Source organism: Benincasa hispida, chromosome 4, assembly GCF_009727055.1.
Source record: "Benincasa hispida cultivar B227 chromosome 4, ASM972705v1, whole genome shotgun sequence".
Classification (NCBI taxonomy): Eukaryota; Viridiplantae; Streptophyta; class Magnoliopsida; order Cucurbitales; family Cucurbitaceae; genus Benincasa; species Benincasa hispida.
Window position 1 is genome coordinate 48,943,751 of NC_052352.1, and position 21,717 is coordinate 48,965,467.

A 21,717-nucleotide genomic window follows, 5' to 3' on the forward strand; every position below is an offset into this window, starting at 1 on the left:
TATGGTATACTTTTTAAAAAATGGATGCATTTAATTCATAAAAAATAGAAAATATATTTGATTACGTGAGAAATAGATAAATATATAAAATAAATATTCTTTTTAAAGTATAAAATTGAAAACTAAATATTAATTAAAAATTCTATAAGATTTTAGGAGAATCTAAAAACTAGCGGAATATTGATTTTAAAATAGATATGAAACTAGAGAGTTTCGATTTTTTTTCAAATTACTTTTTGACATACCTAACACAATGCCAAGGCCTAAGATTTCTCTTCAATCTTTAAAATATATATATACACACAAATAAAGAAATAATTGAAAAGTAATTACACCGACGAATATAAGTTGAGATGGAACTTCCAAATTTGATTTGTTTTGTTTTTGTTGTCATTTGGAAGGATCACCAAACATTGACAATTTTTGGTAAAGCTGTCTACCTCTTGTTTCTCTCCCCATGTGATAAGTCATGTGATGGTGGGGACTCCTTCCTTGTGCCATGTTTATCTTTTCACATGTTATTTTTTTCCCAATAATAATAACAATAAATAAATAATGCTAGATTAAATTATTATGACCTTATCAAATATAAAATTGAGAACAAAATATAAATAATAATAAAATAATAAAATTTAATTTTGTATCTAATAAATCGTGATAAAAATAAAATACTAGATACATTAAATGGACTTAATAAAATAAAAGTTTGAGAATTTTTTATTATATATTTTTCAACTTCAAATAATGGTAAGATATGTATCCTAAATTTTAGGAACCTATTAAGGTTTTGGGGTTGCTATAACTTTTAAAATTATTATTGTCAGCTTTACTTTTCGAAAAATTAGCAAAGTATAATAGTGTTTGGTAAATTTTATATTTAAATTAAAATGTCTAGCTACCGTATTAGATAAATTAATATTAAATTGGTAATTTAATTTTAAGAACCAAAGCGGACTTATTATTTTAATTTTTTTCACATTAATAATTTATTATAACACACACATATATATATATATATATATTTGGATTTCAACTTATTTTGTTTCTAAATTATTTGATAAAAGTTTAAGAAAATAATTGTTATAAAAAATGAATCAATTAAAATTTTAAAATAGGCAAAAAAAATATAGGAGCCTTTTTAAAAATAAAAAATATTTAAAAATATTTACATTTTATAGCAAAAAGTTCTAAAAATACAAAACACTCTTAGAACTTTTGCTATAATTTTAGATTTTTCTATTGATAAGAATTTCCCAAAAATGTATTAATATGGAAGATTAGTATTATAATATATTTATTTAAATGGTTAAAAATTTTGTATATTTTAGAAAAGCTTAATCTAAAAGCTATGTTATCAACTTTCACGTGTTAGTTTATAATTTAAAAGGTGATTCTCTTAGATTATTTAATATTTTGATTTATGAAACAATAAAAGCGGTTAAGATTTTTCTAAAATCACTCCTTAGGATTGCAAATACAATCTCAATCTGAGTCTAAGACCTATTAAAGCTACTCTATTTCATAACCATTTAATTTTTATTTATTTTTGAATTTTGAATTTTAAAATTTGAATTTTGAATTTTATATTTGTCCTTTTACAATTTCTTTACTATAGGTTTCTATCTTTGTGGAAGAAGTCTTTGACTTTATATTCACTCCAATAACAAAAGAAATTTTCTAAATATATATATATTTATATATATATATATATATATATTATATATTAATTTTCACTTGCTCGTATTTTAAATGGAAGTAATATTTATGGCTTAATTTTTCAAAAATCAAATAATCACTATCAAGTAAAGGTCTACCGAATCTATTATATGTTACATTAAAACTTTTTAAACTAAAGTTATAAATTAGAGGGAAAAAATATATATTTTAGATCTTCAAAATTTGAGAAGTCAATCTTACAATTTAAGTCGTGATGAGATTTTAACATTTAAGGGATGTTTGGGGCAAAGAGTTGATTATTATACTCTATATTATTATAGTTGAGTTTTAATAGTCTGCATCCAGGGTGTAGATTATTTTAGTTTGAATTATAACAGTATGTGTTTGAGGTATAAATTATTTTAGTTTGAGAAGGAAATAGTAAACACTGTAATAAAGAATAAAAAAAATGATAAATGTAAAATAGTAAAAACTATAACAAAATAATAAATACGGTAGCAATTTGAGCTTTTAAAATTGTAGCTAATTGAGAGTTTTAAAATAACATTTACAGTAGCAATAAGTGGATATTATAATCTTTGTCCCAAATGCTTCCTAATAGAAGAGACATACTTTAGCATGAATCGAAATTTAATTCTTAATATATTGAACATTCTATTCAGCGGACCTTTTAAAATTAATTATATCCCTAATTGTTGGAATATGTATCAATTCGATTCAAGTAATTAATATCATTTACAAAAGACTGATATGATATGTTTATTAAATATTTTTTTCAAGGGCCAACAAGATCAAACATGTCTTATATCACTACATGTTGTCTGATTAACAATGGTATTAAAGTTTGAGGTTAAATAGACACACATAAAATCCCAAGTTTTAAGGATGGTAAGAGTCACATACCTTTTAATTTAAACACAATTTGAGAACCGGTGTAATCATAATAAAATTTCATTAATAGATCAATCGTAATGGACCACAATCGCAAATATAATTAAATTGCTTTTGATCTCGTTTACTTAAATTTGTGAATTTTGTCAAGTTTACTATTACCCCATTACCTTTATCTCTGAGAGTCAAATGGTAATGATAACGATAACGATAACAGTAAAAATGTCAAAATTCATAAATTTTCCTTTGAAACAATAACAATAATGGTAACCATAACGATAACGATAATCATATCACTTAATTTCTAGGCACAATTGGATTAACTACCTTCCGTTCATTAAAGTTATGTCCTAAATGTTAGTATGGACGTAAAACACAAGTAAACAACATCAAAATAATCAAAATAGATTCCACTTTTCTTATTATCATTAATTTATTACTTGTTGATTAGGTAAACATGGTTCGAATTCAAATAATTTGATGATCTGTCCGTATGTCATCAAAATTAGTTTTTAAATTTATTCAAAATTTTAAGTACTTTTTATTTATTAAACTTCTTAAAACAACATTTTTTTTTCATTTAGAATGCACTACATACATTTTAAATTATTAATTTTTAAGTGCGCTAATTGAAAAAGTCTTTTCTTTTCAGAATTGTTTTCAAAATTTATTTCCAACTCTTGGCAGACCGACTAAAATTAATCATTTTTTAATTAATTAACTTTCTTAAACTTATATTATGATGTAAACATACCAAAAAAAAGTATCGTTTGAAGTGTTTATTTGTTTTATACTATCTCACTTTCTTTATCCAAAATTTAAAATTTTAAAAATATTTATTTCTCAAACACTTAAAATTCAATTTTTATGAAGTAAACATCTAGATTATCACTTTTACTTTATTTAAAAATCTTGACATCTTGAGATTCTCGAGCAACCTAAAATTTTCATATCCGTAAAGAGGATATCTTAAGAATTTTGGATAACCACCTAAACATGGATTTTTTGTATTCTCATGTTGATAGCATCTATTTTACTTTTTTTTTTTTCTTTTTTGTTCCCTTCTAATCATTTTTTTGTCATTTTATAATAAAAATAAAAATTGTCAATCATATATCACTATTTTTTGTGATATGGTATTGTTTTATTTTTTTTAGAAAGATATGAAAATTTAGATTTAAATTCTTTTTTCTTTTTTTTTTTTTGTAAACAATCTCAAATCTATATGTATATCATTTTGTTGAAAAAAATAACATATAAAAATATAAAAATAATATAAATTATAACTAATTAAAGAAGATATTCAAATTAATAAAAAAAAAAAAAACAAAGGAAATACTTATAAAAGAAAAATCCAAAAAATATTTACACTTTATAGTAAAAGAATTTAAAAGTACTTTGATATATTTATACTTATTGAACTTTTTGCAAATATTTTTAAATATTTTTTATATTTAAAAAAGTAAAAAAAACAATTATGTTATATAAGTTATGATTATATTAAATTAATTTTAAATCAATGAATAGCATGACATTCTTGAAACATTATGTAAATCAAAAACATTTTCGAGTAGAAATCCTATAAAACAAATAATATTATCCTAATAATTTTATATATCTACAAAAATATTCCGACGAAACAAACATATTTATTTAATATTATTAGATACCTATAATTTTGGAATTTTAAAGATTCTGATTATTTACTTTAAAAAAAAAACCAAACCGCTCCAAAATGAATCATTTTCCAATCAAAAGGTATAATATTTTTGTTTCAAATATGGATCACTTTTCTTGTTGGGTATTGCAAGTGGGAAATGTCTATCAAATTCATATATGCCTATCTTGATATGGTTAGGCCATCAACTTCCTTGGTCCACATTTATTTTGGCATTAACTTGTACACAAAGTACTCACTATTATTAATAATATAATATTTTAGGGGAAAAAAAGAAAAGAAAAAACGAGGCAAGTGGGTGTGTGAACTAAAAGAAAAAAAAAAAAAAAAAAGATTAGAAATGTTCATCTTTCCAAGCGGTGTGTTCCCAAAGTTAGCTATTTTTGGATGAGGTTTAAAATATTTGGAAGATAATTTACACATTAATTCTGATAGCAAAGTAAGGACCATTTTTAGGTTTGGAATTTTTGGTGTATGCAAAAAGACTTATCTTCATAGGAGTTGTTTAAATCAAAATAGTCTAATTTTTAGGAAGATGCACATGAATAGCCCCTATACTATCCAAATTAAATACACTTGAAAGAGTAATTTAGAGGGTTTTTTTTTAAAAAAAAAAAAACTTTTTAACTACTAATATTTTGGGCGATGTTTAGTAACCATTTGATTTTTTGTTTTTGTTTTTTAAAAGTAAGCCTATTTCATATACATGATCTGCATCTTTATTAAGTACATGGTTGAATTCTTAACCAAATCTTAAAAATAAAAATAACTTTTTGAAAGCTACTTTTTTTAGTTTTTTTTAGTTTTCAAAATTTGGCTTGATTTTTTAAACCATTAGTGAGAAGTAGATAACAAAGGAAGAAATTTGGAGGTGGAAGTAATGGCCAAAGGCTTAATTTTAAAAAAAAATAAGAAAAATGATTATCCAAATGAGACTTTAATTAATTGAGTTATATTTACATTTACGTGAATATTGTACATTACCTACTAACTTTAAAAAAATATAAGCATCGCTCAGGAATCAATGTATCTCATACTTTTCTAGAAAGTAGTTTCTAACTCAGGCTCCACGTATGTATTATATTATTCTTTAAAAATTATACTTTTAGCACGTTGTTAGGGGTAAGTTAAAAAATAATATATTTTTTAAAGGCAGTGATAAAAATAGGGTATATAGGAAAAAAATTACAAAAGTAAGATGAGGAAAAAGTAAAGAAAAAAATAGTAGCAAAATCGTGTACCCGATTTTGGACGGGTCTACGAGTTCCATATTTTTATTATTTTTTTTTATTTAAATAGATACAAAGTGGAACACATCTATTTGAATTTGACGTAAAACAAATCTATGTGGAAAAAAAAATCTAGGTAAACCAAATGTATGTGAAAAAATAGATTTAGCCTTAATTTGTGGCTAGAAATTTGATTCAATTTAAATTTTACCATAGGCCTTTAAGAATTTGAATTTTACAGTAAAAAATTCTCCGAAAATGAAAAAAAAAAACACTAAAAAAAATAAAAGAAGAAGTTTGGGGAAAATGTGAAAAAAAAAATAGATTTAGAATTAATTCGAGACTAGAAATTCGGCTTGATTTTTATTTTACTGTAGACCTTTAAAATTTTGAATTTCAAAGTAAAAGATTCTCCGAAAAAAAAAAAAAAAAAAAACTAAAAAATAAAAGAAGAAGACAGAAGTTGGGGAAAAGTTTCAAACCAACCCTATTTTTGTCAAAAGTTTCAAACCGATTATAAAGAGACAATTAGTATATATATAGAGAGCATTTTATAACATATTGAAAATAGTTGTTGATCTTAGTATTAAATATTTTAATTTTCACTTAAAGATTTAAATTTTATCTAATTAAAATTTAAACATTGATAATTATTGTAATTCTTATCTTTAGGTTCCATTTTGAAGAATTGTTGAAAAGTATATTCTTCCCGTTCCCACACATCTTCAATGAATTACAAACGGAGATTTTCAAAGAAAGGTAGCATTTAGGGCCATATTTTTGTTAAAATTGTTATTAAAAGATCCAATAAAGTTGATCTTGTAAGTTAATTGGCTAAGATTTTATTAATTCATCGATTTGTTAGTGTTTGATTTCGTTGAAATGAGTGGGTCTTTGAAGAATTATATGTGGTTCTTTTTCTTTCCTTCTATTGAAATGAATAGTTTAAATGTAATGGGAGCCAAACTTAAGATTTAAAAAAAATTGAATATTTTTATAAAACAGAACATTTTGGGTTAGTTTATTTGTTTTTTTTTAACCTAGATAATTAAAATCTAATTTAGATATCTCGAATTATAGATTCTTAAAATTACAGATACTCGATAACCTTAGATAACCATGTTTGTTTTATATGAATATTTTCGAAAATATTTGAGAATGGTTGGATAACTATGTTTGTTTTGTAGGATTTCTATTTGAAAATGTTTAAATTTATATAATGTTCCAAAAATGTCCTTACGACAATTCATATATTATAATTAATTTAGTATAAATTCAACTTATATAACATATTTTTTTTATCAATTTGAATTTCTTTTTAAATTAATTTATTTTTTTATTTTATCTGTTATTTTTCTCAACAATAAAACATATAATAACTTAAGATTTTTTTAATAAAATAAATATTAAATTTCTTGCCAAAAAATATAAAGAACTACGATATAATAATAAATTTTATTTTAATTATACTATGTAATAAAGAAGAATGTTATATACATTAAAAAAATGGGGGGCAAAAAGGTAAAATGTGGATGCCCTCAACATGGAAATCTAAAAAACCTATGTTTCATGAGGACATCTAAAACTCTTAGATATCTTCCTAAGGACATCTTAGGATGTGTGAGAATCTTTAGATGATAGGGCATTTTACAATAACGAAAAGCAAACGTGATAAACCAAATGCCCACTCCATAGGAATTTAGGATGCCCAAGAAACAAACAGTTGCTTAAGGGCCATTTTTTAAAAAATTTAGAATCTAGATAATTTGAATCTTGAGATGCCCAAAATTATAGATGTCTAGCATCCTTAGATCACCATGTTTGTTTTGTAGAATATTTTTTAAGATATCTAGGGAGTACTTGAATAATAACAACTACAATAAAACCAAAAAGAGTGAAATACATAATTCACAGTATTTATTTTAATTATAAAATGAAAATAAAGAAGAGTGATATATATAATATATAATATAGGGTTAGAAAAGTGAAAAGATGATGCTCTCAACACGGAAATGCCAAAAATCCATGTTTCAAGAGAGCATTCAAAGTTCTCGAGATGCCCTCCATAAAGATTTACTGCAAGACAAATTGGGTAATCTAGATGCCTACCAAGATTCTCACGAAATAAACGAAGATGTCCGAAAATCTTTAGATATCCAAACATCTTACACCATTGTAAAATAAATGCGGTATTCCCCATCTATGGAAATCTTGGATTCCAACATAGCAAGAAATGACAAACAAAAATTGATGCGGTTGTTGGTGTAAAAATTTGAATTCATAAACGATGGGATTGAAAATTTAATTTTAACTAATATATAGAAAAGTGAAATTGTTGTTACAAATCATTTTAATCCAAAGATATTCTTGACAATTTACTCGCGATTTTCATCACTACGCTGATATGAGTATTAACAAGAAAAATGTCGATATATATTGACATTTTCACAATGTCACAAAAACATTATATATATTTATAACATTTTATAATTATCATTTCACAATACAGTTTCATTACAAAAATACGCCTTTTAACATTTTGTGAGCATTTTTCTCTCTCCCCTCTTAATTTTTTTCTTTTTTTGACAATATGAGATTAGGAAAATTGAACCTCTAACTTCGAGGTTGATAATACAAAAATTATATCAGTTAAGCTATACTCATTTCAGTCTCTCCCTGTTAAATTTGATTATACTCTTGTATGGAAAAGTCATTTTTGTTGTAGTGCCCTTTGATTAATTTTTTTTTCTTGAGTGTAATAGCATAATTGAAACATAGCATAAAATTTTTAGGGTTTTATATAACTTTAACATTTTTTAGATGGAGATTAGGACTAAAGAATTTTTAAAAGAAAAAGGAAAATAATTTATAAGTTTTAAAACTATTCTAAATTTTTTTTAATTTTAAATTTTTGTCACCTTTTATTTAAAAAAAAAAATCCGAAATGAGAATTTGAGTCTCCCACATGCTTCGGCAAAAGGAAAAAAAGAAAGAAAAAAAGAATTTGTATTTAAGGAAAGAATATATTTTTTAAAAAGGAATATTTAAGGAAAGAATATTTTTAGGCATGATAATCTTCTTAAAAAATGAAACTAAACTTAATGGAGGTTTAAAATGTTACTTAAGCGTCAAATTAGTACTAGTGAGCTTAAATTTTCGCAGGCAAATCTCTAATATTATGTTTTTAACATTAAGCATGAAACTCAGAAACGCATTTGACGTAATTTTTTCAATACTCTCCATATAGGTAGAATTTCTATACTTAATAGATTAATATCAATCAATAATTACTCTTTAATTTTAATTAATTATATTTAATAATATATTATTTTTTAAACAAGTATACATGTATTATTTAAACTTATAAATNCAATCAATAATTACTCTTTAATTTTAATTAATTATATTTAATAATATATTATTTTTTAAACAAGTATACATGTATTATTTAAACTTATAAATTAATACGTTTGCAATTAATATTTTATATTATCCTAACATTTTAGTATACAATTTTATTCTATTTAAATAAATTTATAATTATTTAATTAGTTTGGTCATTAAAGTAAATTATTTAGGTTTCGTTTCATAATATATATATTTTTTAAAAATTAAGTCTATTTATTTCTCATTTCTTACCATGATTTGTATCTTTCTTAAGTTTAATGATTAAATTCTTAGTCAAATTCCAAAAACAAAAACAAGTTTTTAAACACTAATTTTTTTAGTTTTCGAATTTTGGCTTGTTTTTTAAACAATTGATAAAAAGTAGATGACAAAATATTAAATTTGGAGGTGGAGGTAGTGTATATAGGTTTCAAAAACAAAAAACAAAAAACCAAAATGATTATCAAATGAGACCTTAATTATCTATATTACATTTAATTATTGTTTAATGTGATAAAAACGAGCATAGCTTAACTCAAATAGCATATAGTCTGTATTACCGACGAACAGGTCTATGGTTCGAAACTTCAGATCCCCTAGCCTGTTGTACTAAAAAATGTTTAATGTTACAAAAATTATTTATTTTATTTGAATTAAATAGTTATTTAATTAAATAACACCGTATTAACTAATATTCAATTCCATCTATGACTACATTAATTATTCTTTTACATTTAATTAAATAATTATTTTGGTCATATTTGATAATAATTTCAAATTTTGTTTAATTTTCTGTTTTTGAAAATTAAGTCTATTTGTCTTTTTTTTTTTTTTTTTTTTTTTAACAACGGTTTGTATTTTCTTAAACACAAAATTGAATTCTTAATCGAATTTCTTTAAAAAAAAATTTTTTTAACTACTTTTTTAGTTTCCAAAATTTGACTTGGTTTTTAAAAATATTGGTAAAAAAGTTTATAGCAAAGCAAGAAATTTAGAATTGAAAGAGGTATTTGTAGTTTTAATTTTCAAAAACTAAGAAATAAAAATCAACAATTATCAAATGGGTATTTAATTTTAGTTTTTATATACCAAATTGGTAAAACAAACACATGTTTAATTCTCATAAATTAATTATCCTACCGATCTAAACGCATATATTAATTATTTCAAAAAGTCTAGATATTTAAAACTCTGACATTGAAGCCTATTTGATAACTATTTCATTTTTATTTTTTATTTTTGAAAATTAAGCATATTTCCTCTTCATTTTTTCCAATGATTTGTACATTTCTTAAGTACAATGGTTGAATTCTTAGTCAAACTCAAAAATATATATATATATATTTAAAAGCTATTTTTTTTTTAGTTTTCAAAATCTGGTTTGATTTTTTAACCCATTGATAAAAAGCAAGTATCAAATAAAGAAATTTGGAAGTGGAAGTAGTGTTTATAGGCTTAATTTTCAAAAACAAAAACAAAAAAACCAAATAGTTATCAAACGGGACCTTAATCTTCATACATATGAAATAATATATGTGATCCAAACAAATTAGATATAGCTATTTTTCATCAAAGTGAACTTATCTCAGTGATGTTGACATGTACTTTGATCTAAGAGGTTCGATATTGAATTTCCTATCCTGTAATTGTGTTGTACTAAAAACAATATATATATTTTTTAAACTGCCCTAATTGTGTTTTTTTTTTTCTTCCTTTTAGTGAGCGATCCCCTTGATTGATTTGATATTAGCTAATTACGTGTATTTGTGGTAAAGAATTTTCTATAAAGAAATGTCCGTGACTTGTTTGAAAACTTTTATTTTATGAAGAAATGTCCCCTTCAATCATTTTTTTTTTGGTTATTTCAAAACTTTTATTTAAGAGCTATTATAAACCCAATTTAATTATAATGATTAATGTTGTTATGCACAAGGTTTAAAATATTGATAACGATGGAATATCAATGTTTTAATTTAACTGTAAATATTCATATCGATAGAAAATTTGGAAAACTTTATTGAATTGATGGAAATTGTTATAATTAGTTAATGAAATTTGACTTAACTTAGATTCTAAGCGAGCATTTTTAACCATCATTTCTATAAAGTAGGATAAAATTTAGATGTATATTGTAAATATCGATGCAACAGTGGAAATTTAGAAAAAAATGAAAAAATAATTACAAAATAATATAAAATTCAAGAATATTTTGAGCTGAAATGAAGTGAAAATGGAAGTTTTGACTGTTAATGAAACAAAACTCACGCCAATTCAATTTTAAGTTGAAGTAATGTAAAAATGTAATGAAAAAAGTTTGAATGAGCTTAAAAATAAATATAGGTTCATTTTTAGGTTTGTTTTTTTAGTTTCTTACCAATTCAATTTATTTTTAAATGAAAGTTTTGGATTAAAAATAAAGTTGAAAATCGAGAAAAATTGAAAAACTAGAAAAGTATCACATTATATTCAATTGAATGTAATCGAGACTATAAAATTGAAAACTTTAATTGAGCTAACGTAATTAATTCTTAAAAGAAAATCCAAATATTTTCGAAATTTCACTGTGCATATGAAATCCCTATTCATGGTTTAATGATTTTGAAAGAAGGAACGGTTTCATTTATGTTAGATGCTACTAATTTTTGAAAGGGCTATTTTTAAATACAGAAAAATGAATCAAAATATTTTCAAAATATAATAAAATTTTAGAACTATCAATTATAGATGATAGACACTGACACTGATAGAAGTCTATCAGTGTCTATCAAGTCTATCATTGATAGTTCTAAAATTTTGCTATATCTTATAAATATTTTTAATAATTTTACCATTTGAAATGATTTCTCTTTTCAAAACATATTTGAAGAATATATTTTTTTTCAATAATATAAAAGATAAAGGTATTTTATGCATTATCTATTCTTGGTTGGATAAAACAAAATTAAAAATAGTTCTTCCAAAATATTTTCACTATTTTCAAAATAATCTCCCAATATGAACTGAATATTTAAAAGGAAAAATCAAATATACAAATGGAAGCCGCTTAATCTTATAATTTTCTTTTTAAAAAGATTAATTATATTTTACTGACTTGTTTGATAGTATATATATATATATATATAATATATATATATAATTATATATATTATTTTGAAACTATTGTTTATAATGATTTTTTTTTTTTGTATGTTATGTTTTAAAAATTTCGGATTATTAGAAAATTTTCATATATATGTTTCCCAAAATTATTTTCTTTTAGTTTTTAAATTTCAGCAATAGATTACGAAATATGGTGCCTCTACTTTGGGGTAAGTTAAAAGTTTATCATTGTAATTTTAGAAGTTAAAATTTCATTTTTATAGATTGGTATAAACTTTATTCAAATTAGGTGTATCTATCAAAAATCGTCACAAGTCGCACACCATGTTCTAACAAGATAATACAATGTACAGAACAAACAATAAAACAATAATAAATAGACATAGAGATTATAACACTGTTTGGTACAATATCAACGAAATCTAAGGAGCAATGTCCCAAAGGAAAGAAAACTTTACTAATATAAAGTTAAACAATTACAACATAGTACTTATTTGTTGAAAATAATCTATACAGAGACTAACAAACACCTAGCTTTTAATAAACAATAACTTAGGTTCTTCTTTAGTGTAAGACTCTTTCTCAACTATAGCCATGATCTTTCCTAGTATGGTAAGAAAAACCATTGAAACAAATATAACTTAAGCTTGCCTTAAATGTGAGAATCCCTCTTACCAAATACTTTACTATTCACACTAAGATAGTCTAGAGAACACCTCTAGACTAACAAACAAAAGACTTGTCAAAGACTCAAACGCTTCTGGGAGATGTTCAAATTACTGATTAATATAAATGAACCATAGCAAAACCTAATACAATAGGATATACACATCACTTCTACCAGTTCATCAACAATCTTTGCTCTACACTATTTTTCAAAGAGAAGCAACACTGAACAAAAAATTATATTCAAAAGTAGCAACCTTAACCGATAACCAAAAACCAGCTTCGTGTGAGAACTAAAAGTGGACTGTGATCTTTTCAGTGACCAAATAAAGGAAAGAAACCAAACAATACGACAACTTAGACTTAAATAAGGAAAATATTTTGAAGCAAGATCTGTAAAAGCGTGGAACATCATGCATGAAGAAACAGAGTACATGATGTAGAACATAATAATCAACATCTTGTATGTAAGAAAAAATTGCCAGTAACATTGTAATAACACTGATAAATAAAGATGAATTGTAATTTTTAAATCATAAAAAAGTAAAATTCTAACTTTTTTTTTTTCAAATTATACGAACTAAATTTGTAATTAAAGATAGAGAATAGTATTTTGAAACAAAAGTGTGGTATTATATTTAAATTGTGATTTTTCTTTACCTGATAATTGAAAATAAAAAGATTCAAAGTCTTTATTAATAAATTGAAAGGGAGTGGGACATAATTTTGGTATAGATTATGAACATGTTTTTCAAAAATTATAGATGGACAACTAAAACCAACATGATCTACTTTCATGGTGCTCCACTTGCATATTTTTTTATTTAATGCATATTTTTTCCTTTAAAAAAGTGGTATGAGATGGTGACTACAATTTTTTTTTTCCAAGTGGTGGTCTCCATTTTGATTTCTCTATCTAATCTAATTTGGACTCTTTTGCCATTTTAAACTTTCCTCCGTAATTATTTGGTTTTTTTATTTTTTTTAAAAATTAAGTCTATTTCATCCACATTTTTTTTATAATAATATACATCTTTCTTAAGTACAATGATTGAATTCGTAGCCAAATTTTAAAAATAAAAGCAACTTTTTGAAAGCTACTTTTTTAATTCTCAAAATTTGATTTAGTTTTTTAAACTACTGGTGAAAAGTAGAAAATAAAGGAAGAAATTTGGAGGTGGAAATAGTATTTATAGATTTAGTTTTCAAAAACAAAAACAAAAAACAAAATGGTTACCAAACAAGACCTAAGTTATTATTGGTTTAAATTCTTCTTTAGAAAAAAAAAAAGCACTAATTTTTTTTTTATGTGGATGTTTTTATTTAAATTCAACTCGATTTACTTAGCCTCCATTTTAATAGATTTTTATTCTTTAATTGAAATTTAAATTTACAAACACTATTCTAGTGTATAAATTTCTTTGTTTTGTTATTAAATTTTGGAGACATTTTAAAATTATCGTTAAGTTTTCAAAATTAAATAAATCAATTTTAAAAAGGTGTTTTATTTTTTGAAACTGATTATAAATTCATATAGTTTTTTTAATAAGATGTGAAAAAATTATTGTAAAGAAATTGTGAGAAAAGAAGTATAATTTTCACAAATTGAAAACTAAAAATAAAAATGTAATCAAATTAAACCTTAGTTTTCATAACCTTATAATTTTCTAAATGTTTTGTTTGGTTTTGGTTGGATGGGGTGATTTATATCTTGCCGTTTGATGAATAATATAATATCTTAACTAGTTGATCTATATTGAGTTGAATAAATTTATTTTAAATCTCATCTATCTTCACATAAAAATCAATAAATTGCATAAATTTAATGTCATATAAAAAACGTTCTAATATTTAATTTTTTTCATAGATATATCATAACTTCAACTTTTATTATTGAGTGAATATCAGAATTTTGATTAGGATTTCAATTATACTACTTTTATATATTTAAAATAGAACTATTTTTAAATATAAAAAATGAATCAAAATATTATAAACATAACACAATGTTATTATCTATCGATGTCTAACATTGATAGACATCTAGATAGATACGGATAGATGTCTATCAATATCTAGACTATAATATTTTGCTATATTACATTTTAAAGGAGATTGTAATAATAACCAGATAAATTTTATTTAAATGACATTTTGATTGTACTATTTCCTCAATTGTTTTGATGATGAGAAGATTTGGAAATAAAGTAATAAAATGGAATAAATGAATATGAAAAGTAGGAAAAATAGGTGGGGGTGGAATTTTGATGGCTCCATTATTCTATGAAGAAGGAGACAAGTAATGGGCAAAATTTCAAATTCTCTTTTCAAAGTGAATAGATGGGATTTGATTTTATTTTGCAATCAAAGGTGGGATTCTTATTTCCCTTCAAAGCTAAGAAGGGAAAAAAAATGGGACCAATTTATCTAACTTCCCTTGAGTCATTGGGGAAATTTGTAAATGAAAAAGTCCCCTCATAAAGTAAAAAAAAGAACCCTATAAAGAATGGTTCACTTCAAAATGGAAATTGGAACACATTTAAGTACACGAGTTTTTCTCCTCTGCAAACCAACACTCTTTATGGTCCACTAAATCTGGTAAAAATAGGAATTTTATAACAAAAACAAGTTTTTACGACCTTCAAAAATTGAAAAAAAAAATATTTATAAGAGTCTAAAATTCAAAATTTCAAGTTTTTTTTTTGTCAAAATTGTTTTTTTCGATTTAATGACTATAAAAAATTATCACTATTTAATGACTATTTATTCTAGGCATAAATTAATGACACAAAAAGGTTGTCGCAGTCCATTTTTTTTACGAAAATTGTTTTTCTATCAAAATTGCACATTTTTGTTTTCTTGCACTTAATGACTGTTATTTGTATAAATTTGTAGCATGAAAAAAGATATATAAATTTTGAAAAATCCAAATACTTATGTTTTTTTCCAACCAAAAAATGTGAGATTTTGGTTTCTATGACTTTTTTTTTCTTCTTCTTCAATAGATTTACCGTTCTTATGTCATGAAGAATCCAATTTGTTGTGTGGAATTTTACATTGAAGTTGAAAGTTTGAATTAATATTTATTTTCCAAATAAGAACAAACATTAAAACCAACAGTTGGTTATCATAAGTCTAAGAATCTATCAATGTTGTCAAATCAAGCATAGTATAATTGGTTTTTGAGTGTGTTAGTAATAAGCGGCGGATCCATAAATTTTTTCGACGGAGAGTTTTATATAGTTTAGTAAAAAAAAAATATGTAATGAGGAGGCTGAAAAGCAAATTTACTATTGGGCTAGGTTGTAATTTTAATATTATATTAGTCTTTTATATATATATATATATAAAGAGGATAAAATTGAGAGAGCTCTAGACCTATACTAAATCTGTACCACGTCAAATCCTATACCGATTGTTAAAAAAAGAAAAAGAAAGAAAAAAGAATCTATCAATTTTATTGCAATTGTGGAATATAGCGTTTCAAATGTGAGATTCAATGCAGTCTGATTAATGCATTAATCACGTTAAGTTATATACTTGAATTTGACCTTAACTTCAAAACAAATGATTTGCACGTACTGATTAAGCTTAACTATTATGAGTATTAGCTTACTCTTACTCTCACTTGAGAAAATGCATAATAAATAATTGTTTTTTTTTTTTTTTGGCAAGTGATTAGTAACATTTAGGAGACATTTGGCGCGTAAGTTTGGAATCTTAAATTTGAAAAAATGTTAAGCCTAAAGGATTAGACTGAGAGGTTTAGATATCCTGAATTTAAGAAAACTGTGTTTGGAGTGTAGGTTTTAGAAGTCTGGATTTAAGAAGTTTGTATTTGATGTGTAGGCTTAAGTAGCATGGGAATAAAGTGTAAATTTATAAATATTTAGTTTGTGAAATATGTTCTTGTATTTAATTACTAATTAGATTTTAGATTAGTTTAAATTTGTCATCTTAATTATTTTAATATAATTAAATTTAAAATAAATTAAGAAACTTTGAAGAATATTTTTTTAAAAAAATATTTTGAAATATAGATTTGGACTAAAATTATAATTTTATTTAATTTATTGTTTTAATAATTTGATATTTTAATCTTACTAGATTTTGAAATAAAAATTCTTAGACTTTTGTTATTTTAACTAATTTGAAAATGATCATTTTTTTTAACCATAATACGCTGACTTAAAATTGAAATAAACTAGTATTTTAATATTAAATTTTATTATTAAAAAAACTATACTTTTTATCAAATTACATTTGAGGAATAAAAAATCATAAAGTTTGAGTTTGAGTTTTTTTTTTTTTTTTTTTTTTTTTTTTTTTTGTCGCTAAGTTGTTTTAAACATTTTAAACCTTTACGTTTAGAAAAAAAAGTAACCCAAAGGTTTGAATAGTATTTATTATTAAAACTCATGGGAAAAAGACGTAGGAAGCCAAGGCTTTCTAAATTCATGTCCCAAATAAGGGTTGGGATGCTTAGGATGTTGACCCACCCAATTCCAACCTTTGAAACAAACCCCCCTTAAAAAATAAAACGTTTCCGTTTTTATTTGGTCGATATGTTATGTAAATTCTTCTCTTTAGTTATATCGAAATTATTGATATCAATTTTTGGCATCAAAATCATGAAACAAATATATAGGTAACAAACGAAATTAAAGAATCAAATTTAAGGAGCATTTTATATATGTTTATTTTAGAGTTCTAAAAAATCACTTCATCATCTTTTCAACAATTTGTGTTTTTCTTTTAATTCATATTCAAACCTTTAACCTTTATATCAATTGAGTTATACTCTTGTGACATAGTTCTAAATTGACTCATTAATTTTTTCAAATAATAGCATTTTGTTGGAAAAAAACTATTGGGATGTATGTCCTAAAGCCTCGTAGTTATATGTTATTTGAATCAATAGTTGATTAGTTTTTATATGCAATAATCCATCAAAGAAAGATCCAAGGTTATTTTAATAACTTAAACATGTATGTGGTTGACATACAGGTGAATCATGTTTAAGTAATAACCTAAATGGTATGTAGTATATGGATAAGATTATGTATCTTATCCTGGTAACACTACTAATACAGCTCGCTTTGTAATTGTTATAATTGTTGTAAAGTATTGCAAGTGATCATGCGATCCTGATCATTCATGTAGAGACAAGTGAGTGGGGTATCCTATACAAAGAGTTTGTATAAGACCAAACCATGAAATGATGAGTCTCTTTTTATAACACTATTACTAGAAGAGACTTACATTTCACCAGCATGACCATAGATAGGGGTGTTCAAAAATTCGATGACCCAAAAAAATCAATCAATCCAACCCAACCCGCGCGGTTTGGGTTAGGTTGGGTTAAAATAAATGAAAATTTTATGGGTTGGGTTGGTTCAGGGATTCACCTAATATAACTCAAACCAACCGAACCAACCCGAATTTATTATTACCTTTAAAATATATTTTTATTACTTATAACACAATTATTTATACATATATTGATTTTAATTTTATTTAATTCAAATAGTTTTTGAATAATTTATTCTTCAACAACTCTTAAAAGTAGTTTCTTTGCACTTTAGAAAGAAAATTTTCACTATTTAAATTGAAATTGAGTTGTTAATCTTAATTCAATATATAAAAATAATTAAATAAGATTTTTACATATTTACGTTGTGCTTCTTTTTATAACAAAATTTTAAACAAATGACCCGATTAACCCGAACCAACCGAACCCAAATATTTCATAGTTGGATTGGGTTGGGATCATTTTTAAATAAGGGTTATTTGGGTTGAAGAAATTTATAACCTGAATAATTGGGTTGGGTCTAAAAAGTCTTTCAACCCAACCTTTCAACCCAACCCAACCCAACCCATGAACACCCCTAACCATAGGTGACTTGACCTTCATCCTAAATGAATTGTGAACTCTTGCGTATGAGGGCGATCCTTTAATCAGCATGAGTGAGAGTGGCCAGATTCGTCGATTCAATATGCATACCATCTTGGAGATTTGTCTGAGTGGGTAGTTGGAAACTCAACTACACAAGATGGAATTCACTCCTTCCTTTTGTTAAGGTAAGTAGATGAATTACGCCCTTACAAGTTGATTCTGGGTCTTGAACAATGAAAGTCTTCATCTTCTCACTAGCTAGAGAGGGGTCTAGTTATAGTTGGACTATGACTAATTATTTATTATAGGTATCAATGATACTTAAGAAGTTAGATATGACTATAGGGGTAAAATGGTAAATTTTGACCTAGCTATATTTAAAACAATTTGTGAAAGGTCAATACACTGTTGATTAGTTATATCCAATGGACATAGAAATATATCTACAATGCGAAGAGTATATCTATCGGCTTTTGGTAGAGTGATCGACAGTTAATGAATGTTGATTAATTTGATTAAAGAGTTTAATCAAGTAAACTCGTATCATTGGAGCTTCAATTTGTAGGTCCATAAGACCCCTTGTTAGCTCAATAAGGACTAATGGAAATCAAATTAATTCTGGTTTAATTTGTAATTTGATTTGTTCAAATTATTTGAAAGGAATTAATTGTATAAGATACAATTATTATAATGTATGTTGATACATCATGAAGTATAATGTATGTTGATATATTATATAATTTAATGAGATAGATAAAGTATTTGAATATGATTTAAGTGTTTATTATATGTTAAAATTAATGTGAATATGATTCATACTAAATCTATATAGTTTTATGAGAGAAATAAATATTTGAATATGATTCAAATATTAATTATATGAATGTAATTCATATAAAAATTATAGGTTAAAATTAATATGAATATGATCCATATTAACACTATAGGTTTTATGAGAGGTTATAAACAATAGATTATATTATATGTGATATAATAAATTATAGGTTATATATTATATGAGATATAATATATAGTTTAATAATATTAATTGATTAATTTAATTAAATTGGTTTTGAATTTTGAATAAGGACTTATTATGGAGGGAGTTAATATAATTAATAACTCGCAAACTATCTCTAAATGTGGGGTTGAAGGGTGATGAATCATTGGATATTTTTTTACGTGATGTGAATTTGGCAGAAGAAAAGTTCTCTCTGGACTTAACATCTCCTTCTTCCTCATTTGCAAAAATTCTCTCAAGCTCTCCCATAAATTCCCAATACACACCAAAAAGCAAGCCCACACAACTCTGTCTTTGATTCCCTCCTCGAGAATAACAAGGAAGACTTGTTGTCATAGTGTCCAAGAAGTTTCTTCATGTTGTGTTGCTGTGTTTGTGGTGTTCGAGATTGAGAAGGAACTTTCACTGTTTATGACCACTGGAGAGGAAGCGAGAAGATTTTATCTTCAAGGGTTAGTTTAATTTCATCTTCTATCCTCTCTAAACAGTAGAAGCATGCTTTAGAAAAATGTTTATGTCACACCCCGCCCCGAGCCCGCATTCCTGAGCCTGAGGAGAGGCATGATATTATCTGATGCTACTTTGGTTAACCTACTAGTTTCTTTTAATGAACTTAATGATAACAACAGCGAAAAATATTACACGTTTTAATTAGAAACTAGTTTACAAATTTAAGTTACATTTACATGAAAGACATTATCCCGACAACCAATCTCATTTAATACTATTTCTAGACTTGTGACAGACCTTGACCAACGCCGTAACCTAGACTCGTCAACTACCTGCAAGAGAAATACAGAGACAAACCATGAGCTTTACAAAGCTCAGTGAGTGGTAAAATAACTACAAGTCTTTTACATGCATTATCACAAGGTTTCCACGTGAACCTTCACCATACCATGAAGCTTTCACAACCCACCTACACACATGGTAGATGGTTATACATTTCATAACTAAAAATATCAATCTATGTGCACATAGTTCTCCCTTTCATGGGCCCAGAAGCTAGGTCCGTCGGCCCTCTGACCATCCTATTTCAAGGTTTTTCCGTCCCACAGGCTCAGGAACTAGACTCCTCGATCCCTTGACCATCCGTAAGGATTTATTTTGGGCTCAGGTTCTAGGTCCTTAAACCCCTCGAACATCCCAACGTCATACACATCTCACAGCATAAACTACAACATATTAATTCACAATATGCTTAAAAGAGCAAAGGAAGAAACCACTCACGGTGATTTGTTGAGAACTTTTTTCCTAGTTCACCCGGTTTCCCTTGTTCCTCCGCTGGACCCTATTTCAGGTTTAACTTTAAGCTTAGATTACTCATTCTTTTGGGCTTGATCTCAAGACATTCACCTCTTCAAAATGTGTGAAAATGTCTTATAATACCTTTAAGTTTCGCTTTGAAATTCCTTGGCGAAAGTTCTGAGTCTCAAGTTTATTCCTCCTGGCTCGACTGTCTCCTCACTGGTGAGTACCTCTCGGTTTTACTTGAATTTGATAGCCTTAGAGTTAGAATTGCATTAAAGCAGCCCTTATATTGAAACTACACTTAATTTAGAAACTTTTGGTCAAAAAATCATCTGATTTGCACGAGTAGTTTGGAAAAGCTTCCTGTTTGAAGTTAGCCTATGCATCTGTCCGTACAACCCTGCTCCCTTTGGCACCTTTGCTTGCACCTCCGACCGAGCATTGCTTTCCCTTTTTCGAGTATCTATCATTCTTTCATTTCTTTATAATTTTTAAGTACTTAATTAATGTGTGGGTTGAAGTGAGGCATGCTCCCCCTTTTATAGGCATTCAACCCTTCTCCTTTGCCCGACACCTCTTCCCTTGATCACATCTAAGTGTTTTCCTTAGCTTCTGCCAACTCCCAGCCTCTTCCACCTCCTGTTTGAAGTGTCTTCACCTCACACTATCAATGCAACCCCTTACATCAATGCAATCTTAAGTGTCCTCATCCTCCATACCAACACTTGAGGCTTAAATTTGCATGTTTGCTTGTGCACCCACCTCATTTTCTTAAGGCCTAAGACTTCTTCCTAGTAATCCACATGTTTGGATGACGTCCTTAGATGCATCCATCCTTCATATGCGTTCAACTAGGATAATGACCAACACCCTTTCAAGCATACTACTAGTCTTGTCCTATACGCCCACATGCCCTCGGATG

At 25.7% G+C, this 21,717-nt stretch overlaps 1 protein-coding gene across 1 annotated transcript in view; it reads right to left on the bottom strand.

Annotated features, from left to right (window-relative positions):
• The window catches only part of LOC120076232 (peroxidase 11-like), a 30,487-nt gene extending 9,851 nt beyond the window's left edge, over positions 1–20,636 (bottom strand). The window contains exons 1-3 of the mRNA XM_039029996.1: positions 20,572–20,636; positions 20,403–20,463; positions 20,231–20,326 (exon numbers count right to left, since the gene is read on the bottom strand). Coding sequence (XP_038885924.1) covers positions 20,231–20,326; positions 20,403–20,463; positions 20,572–20,636 — 222 coding nt within the window. The remainder of the gene's footprint in view (positions 1–20,230; positions 20,327–20,402; positions 20,464–20,571) is intronic.
• Between the last annotated feature and the right edge of the window lie 1,081 nt (positions 20,637–21,717).